Source organism: Atta cephalotes (assembly GCF_000143395.1).
Source record: "Atta cephalotes unplaced genomic scaffold scaffold00001, whole genome shotgun sequence".
Taxonomy (NCBI): Eukaryota; Metazoa; Arthropoda; class Insecta; order Hymenoptera; family Formicidae; genus Atta; species Atta cephalotes.
The window spans coordinates 11,448,494-11,458,487 of NW_012130065.1; the positions used below are offsets into that span (position 1 = coordinate 11,448,494).

At 37.2% G+C, this 9,994-nt stretch overlaps 1 protein-coding gene across 1 annotated transcript in view; it reads left to right on the top strand.

Annotated features, from left to right (window-relative positions):
• LOC105618729 (AF4/FMR2 family member 4) overlaps positions 1 to 9,994 on the top strand; it is a 223,657-nt gene that overhangs the window by 209,866 nt on the left and 3,797 nt on the right. Inside the window, exons 8-13 of the mRNA XM_012200263.1 lie at positions 4,827 to 4,847; positions 5,007 to 5,064; positions 5,555 to 5,607; positions 6,572 to 7,079; positions 7,848 to 8,593; positions 8,939 to 9,854. Coding sequence (XP_012055653.1) covers positions 4,827 to 4,847; positions 5,007 to 5,064; positions 5,555 to 5,607; positions 6,572 to 7,079; positions 7,848 to 8,593; positions 8,939 to 9,854 — 2,302 coding nt within the window. The remainder of the gene's footprint in view (positions 1 to 4,826; positions 4,848 to 5,006; positions 5,065 to 5,554; positions 5,608 to 6,571; positions 7,080 to 7,847; positions 8,594 to 8,938; positions 9,855 to 9,994) is intronic.

The window sequence follows — 9,994 nt, forward strand, 5'->3', positions numbered from 1 at the left end:
TATACTATATATATATATATATATATATATATATATATATATATAGTTATAGTATAGTAGTTAGTTAGTTAGTTAGTTAGTTAGTTAGTTAGTAGTAGTAGTAGTAGAGAGAGAGAGAGAGAGAGAGAGAGAGAGAGAGAGAGAGAGGAATTTCCAACAAATTTTTTAACGCGCCGCAGTTAAAGAATTAAATTTCGCTAAAATGGCAAAATCGCGGATAAATTCTTTTGCAATTAAAGTTCCATATGCAGCTTTTTTTTATTCATCAGCATATCTATGTGAGAGTATCACGTAACAGCGCCAATCTCGACCTTTCTCCCCTCGTTGAATCCCTCTTATCAAACGAGGAACATTCATTCACGCCTTTCCCTTTAATGAAACAGACCCTCGGCCGTCCGTTTCTCCTTGCTTCTCTTCTTCCGCGGCGGAAACGTTTTCCACTTGTTTCCACCGCGGCAGGCCGGACGCGTGCGTGTTCTTCCTCGTTACATACGTCTGCACGCACGCACGCACGCACGCACGTACGTACGTATGTACGCGAGTACACGTGCACGCTCGCGTAGGCGTGCATTCTCGACTTGCGTGTGTGAGGCACGGTTACGACACGGCGGTTCCGTTGCATGCCGGAACGTGAGGTTAAAGGAACGCCTCGCGTGAACAGGTTCCCTTCTTTTCCACGACACCGACCGCCGAAGGGAGTAGTGAGTAGTGAGTTTCATCAGCGCGACGACATAGTCAGAGACTGACATTGGACCGCGTTCTCACCACGCATTTAAACGATAAACGTGAAGGATCCTCCGAGAACGATACAAATGAATTTCAAGTATGCGAATGCAAGAATCTTATTAAAAAAAATTACTCTGAAATTTATTCTAAAATCTTTAATCCTGGATTTGTATTAGAATTAGAGTTATATTTAAAAGTGACAATGTAATTACACGGAATGATTTTGTTGAAGTATGTAAAAATTTAGCTAGATCTGAAAATAATTTTTTTGGAGCATCAAAATAATTATCCAGAAAACTCAAGTATGATGAACAATGCTGTGAAAAGTTTTAACATTCTAGCAATTAGCTTGGGCCTAATATAATTATTTTGATGATCTAACAAAATTATTTTCAGATTGTATCTATAGCTGAATTTTTAGATACTTTAGCAAAATCGTTCTTTCTATAAAAATTGCGACGTACGAAGTATTCTGATTTTATTAGGAAAAAAATCTATAAAGTGCGAAATTTTCCGATTGAAGTTGCCTATAAAATAGTAAGTATTTTCGTCGTCGCTGGACGACATAAATGTTTAAATGGAGATAAGATACATAGAGCAAGTTCTCCATTGTAGGATTCTGCCTCGATAGAACGATACTTCATAGAATTTTTCCGAATATACGCTTCTCGTTACCGACGAACGTCGCGCTTTGATAAATCGCCCATGTTTGCCATTAGTCGTCGTTTCCGTCTCGATGAAAAATGCGGCTGCGCGCTAATAAACAATACAATGTCGAATGCGGCGCGGCCGTTCTAAAATTGTGAACGTTCCCACGAAGCCGAGTAATTTGTACCGTTCGAGACGCGATCGTTAAACTCTTTCGTGCGGCGAGTTAGCAGGTTTCTTGCTGGCAAGCAGCGAACTCTACCAACCGGTCAGCAGTCGTCAAAGACTTAGATGTTCGTATAATTCGAACTGTGATTATTATTAACTCCTAGAGACACGATTACTTACTTACTGGAATTGATGAAATGCCATACGAATTCAATACTATTTTTTTTTAACGTTGAGAAGGAGAAAGAAAAAATGGAACAGATATAAAAATAGAGATTTGTAAGTTTTATTTATAATATTTAGTATTTGCATTGCTTTATTATCAGGACATAATTAATATGTGTAGATCGTTATGAAGCAGGAAATGAGGGAAATATCAGGAAAATTGAAAATAGTCATCAGGGAAATCAGTTAGGCAATTTTCTAAAATTTTCTGGAAAATTAAATTTCTTGGCTTTAAAGAAGTTTAATATACGTACATTGCACCCGTAATTTTGGAATATTATATCAACATCACAATTTAATGCAAGCTTGAGTCAGTAACATTAATAGTAATTTACATTGCTATGTTAAAGTGCTCCCTCAACAAAATATTATTGAAAGTAAAGAAAAATCATGAAATTTTGTATGAAAATCAGGAAAAGTTACGGAATTTTAGGATGAGGAATTTATGACAACTCTAATATATGTATATATGAAATATAAAAAAAATATTTTGTAAGTAAAGTTAATAATTTTTTTGAATTCTTGACTTATGTAATTCATTTCATAAATCATTGTTATTATTTTTAACAAATTTTCAATATTATTATTATTTCAATATTATTATTAATGATAAAGAATGTGACAAAGGACTTTAAGGGCGAGTCGAGCAGTAAATTAGAGTGAACTAGATTTCAAAGTACAATAGAATATCTCACGCTGTATCAGCTGTGAAGATTTTGGTGTTGCGAGCTTTTGTTCTCAAAGTTGTCGCGTTTCAACTAAGTGAATTTTCCTTCTCTGAGAAGTCGGTTGTCAACGGAGTCAGATGCCGGGCAGAGACGGGCTTAGATACGACTTCGTTCGCGCATGCAGTCGGCGTGGCAAAACCACAAGGCACCGCTCAGAGCGCGGACATAGGACAGTGCATTTAGGGTCGATGCCCTCCTCTGTGTACCGTCGATGTTCGGTGTTCTACGTATTTTCTCTTTATCTCCTTCTTTCGCTCTTTCTCCCCACGTCGTGGGCTTTCCATGCCGTCTCTATCCTCGCCCGCCTTGTCCTCGGCCCGGATACTTGTTGGTGGACGGTCCTTAGAGATTCGCATGCGCCTCTTCGCGATGATTGAAAGAACGAATATGCCCCCGCATGTTTCGTTCTTGTCGTAGAAGAAAGAAAGAACGAGGGACAAAAGAAAAAGAAAACAATGAAGGAGAGCAAAGATCGATTCTCTTGAGCTTATAAGTCCGAGCGCGCAGCACGCGATTATCCTTATTAAATTAAACGCAACTAATTCCAAGGGCAGACTGATAAACGACTTATTTGCTTAATGACATAGAAGCAGGTAATTGCGATCGCCGTATAACAGTTTGTTCGAAGCGTTTCGACGAGAGCGAGGTAATCTCTGGGAATCGCGATGTGCTTGAACTTACTCGGAAACAATTACTTTGGTCATCTGCTTTTCCTTATACAGACCTTCTCAAATCTCGGTGTTATATGAAAATGTTATTTTCCGCATCCTACTTGTCTTACGCGAAAAGTCTTTAACGCTGAAGAGACAAAACTTTCGCATTATGTAAATATATACGTTAGATTGACAGTAAAGGAATCCCATTTTTTTGTCGTCTATATAAGCAGCGACCTTGTCCAAGAGCCGTATACTGTTATTATCCACTTTATTAAATTAAGCGAGAGCGATACAGAGAGAAGATAATGCAAGACGTGACTTGGAATTAATATCCCAACTTTTTAATGCATTTAAGCACTCTCAAAAGGCGATAAATTATCTCACGTGTAATTTAATATGCTGTACGTTGAAGTAGCACGCGTTATATCCACCGCTTTTCAACCACCTCGGTAATTTTTCAAGCCTTTAGTTGCTTCCAAAGCGCGCAATACGCTTTTCGCATATCTAAACATTCGCAAGGAATTTTGATAATTTGATCTTCCTATCTTAAATTATTTGCGCGGAAAGAATAATTTTGCTGAAGTGTCGGAAAATTGAGTTGGATATACAGGTCTGAAATATTTTTGTTGAACAATCAGAATAATTACATAAATATCTCAAGCATGATGAGCAATGTAGCGAAAAGTTTTGACATTTCTAGGATTTGAACGTTCTACATAATTATTTTGATGATCCAACTCAGCTGTTTTAATTCAGATCTATCTAAATTTTTGGTAAAGTTATTATTTTCGAGTAGAGATAACTAAGATAATAATATGAATAATTTCCTTATTTTTTGTTGATATAGTATAACAATGAATAAATTTTTTTTATCCTATACTAATTTGGAAGTTACTATTTTGATTAAGTAAATTTTATGTACATAGAAAAAACGATTTTGCTGAAATATTAAAAAATTTAGCTGAATACAGATCTGAAAATAATTTTGTTGGATCATCAAATTACGTATACTTATCGCCAGTATGATAAGTAATATTAGAAAAAGTTTTGACATTTTAGCAACTAGTTTGAGCATTTTACATAATAATTACTTTTATAGTCTAATGTGTGCAATTCAGATCTGTATCTAAATTTTCAACAAATCCATTCTTTCCATGCAGAGATAACTAAGATAATAATATGAACAAATTCTCCATTTTTTGTTGACGTAATTTAATCCTTTGTCCTACATAATTATTTCGATAGTATAAATAAAATTATTTTCAGATCTGCGTTTAACTAAATTTTTAGGTACTTCAGCAAAACCGTTCTTACCGTAAGATTGCTCATTTTTCCAATTGTCTTCAATACAAGTCCAATCAACTCCAATCTTGAATCTTTCAATAAAGAACGACGATATCGCGCGAGGAACCCTAATGGATGGAAAAGAACGAAGTGGTCGCGGATTCTCGAGAACAGTGCGCTCTAAGAATCAATGAACGATTGTTCCTTAATTCCGCAATGCTCCACAGGTTGCAGTCGCGCGTGTATTTTTCGCACGCATTACTTACCCTTGCTTCATCTCGGATTCTAATCGAATATACTTGGATCTTGATATCAAATTATCTTCGTTTTCCGCCGGCTGCTATCGTCGTCGCCATCACCGTTGTTGAGAATCTCTCTCGCGTCTGTATAGTCGCGCCGAACGGGTTTCCTTGTTTGACGAGTGACGCTTGAGCGATTTCAGAGGGATTGCGCTAAACAGAGATATAAATCCCTCTTGGTGTTCGCTTCGCTGAGGCACTTCGATGAATCACACGACTCAATGATCCTCAATCTCGGAATGAAATCGAACGGCTCTTTCTTTCTGTTGCAGGAATATCGCGGAGGATCTGATTTTGTCGGATGAAGAGAGCGAGGATGAGGAGAACAAGGTAACATATGTGAAGAGACATTTAATCTTTTAATGCTTTAAAAGATGTAAATAATAAATTGTTATTATTCTTTTTCTATTATTTCACGTGACGGTAAAAGCTTCTTATTTTATTGTTGAAGTTTATACGAGCGAATTATCTAATACAATATATTTATTATTATTATTATTATTATTACGAAATTAAGTGAATCATCAGTTACTAAATTAAATATCATTTATAATATTAATTGTTTGCAATATTATATAATGAAATAACGCGCTTTCTGAAATAAACTTTTTGAAACTATATAAAAGTTGAACGATTAGCTGCACTTTCACCTTCAAATGTGTTTTTTCGTTGACTTTTTGCAATACCGCAAAGTACTTTCGCAAACCGACACGATCGAATCGTATTTGACGAAAAACTAAGTGGCCGTTCATCACGACAAGAAAGATTCCGTTCCACTTTATTTCACGGCGAAATTACTGATAGGTCTTCTTATTCTCAGGAAACATCATCGAGACCGACGAGAGGAAACAGGAGTCCGGATCTCACGGTCGTGTAAGTACCTCATTCGTAATTTTAACTAAGCTTTGTTATTTAAAAATTAACTAGGAAATTAACTAAAGGAAGGATCAAGGAATTAATAAAAAGTATGCTTATCGTTTCTTGAAATTATTTTATTATACTTAAAGATTTTTAAAACAAGAGAGTTTTTAAATATTTGAAACATTTGAAAGTTTTTTAACGTTCTTGAGAAGATATCTCATATTTTCGAAATCGTGCTTTTGACACAAACATTTACAGTTAATGTTTTAAATAATTCAATATGAGAATAATTCAAAAATAGAAAGAGAATTTTTTTAGAAATCTTATACCTTTTTTAAGTGTCTGCACATTAATTTTCTTCAGTATACATGTGTATAAAGTATGAAACGTTTTGTAATTGCGTTAGATTGCTCTTTGTTAAAACTTTTGTGTTGAATTTTTAATGTATCCGACTATTAATTGAACATGTGATTGCGTTAATTGAACATTTTATGTTAAATTAATATTTATTATAATATTAAATATCCACATTTCTTATAAAAATTATTAATAAAATAACACAATTTATAAGCAAGTGAACAATTAATATAAAAATAATGTTTTTAAAACGTAAATTCTAAAATAAATGAATAAAATGTATTAATTTAATTTATTTTAAATGTTAATTTTACAGAGGAAATATGTTTTTATAATTTGCTCATAAATTGTGTCAGTCTTGTATTTTTATTATTTTTTTTTTACGTAATATTTGTATTATTTCCTGACATATTTTGTGTTAAATAAAAAATTTGAATGGTCTGAGACATGTGAAACGTGTTAAATTTAATATGAATTTTCCAATACATCGTGATCTTGAAATTGAAAAATTTGTTCCAATTGGCCAACAAGACATTTCTACGCTTTCCAGTGTCTCGATACCTTTACCGAAAATCACGATGTCCAATTTTGAGCATCGTTTGATCAAACATCCTTACAGTCTATCGACACCATTGATGACATCGGCGCCGCCACCTTTGACACCTATGTCGCCCATGATCATGTCACCCGTGGGCCCATTGTCACCCTCGCGGCCGATCAGCCCGTCGAGATACTCGTCGCCACCACCAAAACGGACGACACCGGAGCGAGTGCTGTCTCCTCCAGCGGGTGTCAATCATCCCCTGCCATCCGCGTGTTCCCCGACGAATCCGGTTGTCGTCGGCCAACCGTCGAGTCCAGCCGAGGCGCCGCATAGCTCCGGAAGCGCCAGCTCGAGCTCAGATTCGGGTTCAGATTCTGGCTCGGACAGCAGCGATGATTCCGAGGACGAAGACGACTTGACCTCAGCACCGCCGCCATCCAAGGGGCCTACGACACCACCTTCGATTTCACCGAAGCAGGACAATCTGGTAGAACCGCCGCCTGCTGAGGAACCTCGTCGTTGGGACCTCATTTCTTTTCTGCAGCAGAATGGCAATCAGAATGCCGAATCGAAACCTGCTCAAGTAAGACTGTTTACATTAATTATGGAGCAATATTTAAATTGTTTCTTCTTCCCAATCTGTTCGTCTCTTGTCAGAGACATGACCTTTTCTGCATAATACATATATCCTCTTATATATGTGAGACTTAATTTTTTAATTCCGGATAGTCATGTTAGAAGAGGTTATTATGACAAAAGTACTCTCGTCATTGCCTTACAAGAGATCAAATAAAATCTAATATACATATACACACATATATATATATATATATATATTCTGGGTGGATTTGAATCCGGATCTTTGATACAGAAAGCAACTCACTATACCATGATCGTCACAATTTTGTTAATATGTTGTAATATTTAAAAATCTGAGGAAATGAACTTTTAAGAAAAAGATTTTAAAACTTTGTAGTTTACTTTTATATAAAAATATAAATATGTTTAAAAGTAAAAAGTTATTTCTTAACTCAGTGGAACAGTAGATTAAAATCTGAAGATTAAGTAACTCGATCTAGTTCTTAGCGCCTAATTCTATATATTATAAACTAAATATATACAATAATATGACAAACATTTCAACTTATAATTATGAAGTTAGTGAAGTTAATAAAAACCTCCGTAATATAAACAAAAACAAATCAATAGGCACAATAGAGTATAATTTCGCTATAAAGTTGTTTAAATAAGATTACAAATGTGTCAAAAAAATTGTTTGATTATATGTTTAAATTATGAGAAATGATGCCAGAGAAGTTATTTTAAAAAAGGGATTGCATTGTTTTTACAGGATAATACCAGACGGGAGAATACGCATGAAATAACGACGGAGACCAGATCACACAGAGAACAGTCTCATGATTGGCAGCTCGGTGAGGCCTTGAAGAGGTCTCATATGAGTTCTCTCAGTGACAGCGATCATCATTCTGATCAGGAAAAGAATCAATTGGTTGAAGACAATCGCGCTCAGACGGAGAAACCAAAAGTGGCCGATACTAAGAAACGTGGACGACCCAGGAAATCCATCAAGAGTCCGAAACGTAGTTGTCACCGGACATCGGACGAGAATCTGAAGAACAGCAAGTCCCGCAGCCGGACGAGAACGGTCGCCACTCCTGGCAAGAAAAAGCCACCCAAATCGAAGGAAACGGTGACCTCAAGTGACGACGACAATGACTCGAAATCGCAAAGTGATTCCGACAGTGATCGTCGACCTACCAAAGTGTCGGCCGTAGTACCAACAAGAAACGAAAAGAGATCGAGACTGAGTCTGTCGTCTAGCGACGACGAGAGTTCGCCACCGAACAGGAAAAATAATAATAGTGCCTCCGAGGACGACACCGCGCGATGGACAAGAATTCCCCCCATCAAGCGGAGCAATCTGTTGGACTCGCCGAAGAAACAGGATCAGAAGAAAAGTTCTGCCAAAGGCAAGCCTAGGCAGCCCAGATCTAGAGTGACCAATGTAACCGGCGGTTCGGATTCTGATAGTGAATCAGAGGTGTCTGTAAGGAGTAATCGCATCAAAGTCGCTCGGTAAATTATTTTTCATATAATTAATTATCTCTAATGCATTAATTATCTCTTTTTTTCTTCTTTACTAGATGTTATAAATTATAAATTTTGCACATAATATTTCCATTTAATTTCCATTTGTTGTAATTGTTCATATCTTGCTCTTATATTTTGCACGTAATAAAGAGAAATAAATTTTTTTTTAATAATAAAATAATATGGCAATTTCATTTCGACATTTATGATTTATTAATAATTTAATATTTTATTTTTCGGTTTTTTCTTTTTCATCTTTTATTTTTATATAATTAAGCAAGACTAATAAATATTTGTTACAATATTTAATAAAAGTATTGTAAATGTCAGAGTGCCACCCAGACCTCGAGCACCACCAACGAGGACGACCTCGCCTGATAACTCTGATAGTGATAACAGCCCGGCGTCAAAATTACAAGAGGATGACGCTGGCAATGTGCAGGACAAGAAGAAAAGCGACACGCTGCGCCACGTCTTCTCGACGTCGAGAGGCATCGGGAAGACGGGTGGTAAAGGTGGGAAAGGTGGAAAAGGCGGTGGTAAATGCGGTATCTACGTAGAAGAGTACACGAGTAATTCTGCTACGCACACACCGACGGGCGGGGACAGTCCGTATAAAAGACCGTCCTCGCGGACGTCCAGTGGTGGCAACAATCCTCTCCTACGCTCCCCTCCAGCGCTCACACATGTGAACGGCGTACCAAGTCTTATGTGCAAGATCGATCTCAGCAGGATATCTTCGCAAATTTTCTCGAATCTATCGAGAGGACAAGAGCTCAGACAACGCACGGAATTGCCTGACACTAGGCCATCTTCGAGACAAAGACCATCCTCCAGTTTGGCGACCTTGCAACCACCGAGGTCGTCCACGCCAGAGGAGGGTGAAATCATCGATACACCGCCTCCGCAACAGCAGATCGTGTCGGATCGTGCGAGAATCCATCGTTCCGACGGACTGCTAAGCGAGAGTGACGGCAAGATTTCACGTTCTGTGATCAAGGCCCAACCGATATCGTCGGATTCGAAGAGCGGCGGTACTGTTCTTGGAGGTGCTGGTAGTGCTAATAGTGCCGGTACGCTTGGTAGCGCGCCTAAGAGGAAACGTAATCCGAGTTGTAGTTCCGTGTCTAGTTTGAGCCCTGTTCAGTGTTCGGTAGATGCGAAAACTAAGAATACATCCGAGCATAAAGACAGAAGCCGCAAGAGACAACGGAGACATGCCAACGACGGGCTAATGTCCAGTCAGGTATGGAAAAAGTGAAAAACTTGTCTGTGAACTCTGGCCTGTGAAAACTCGGTTGTAATATTTTTAGCTGTAGATTTGTGTATGTGTGTGTGTATATATATATATATATATATATATATATATATATATATATATATATA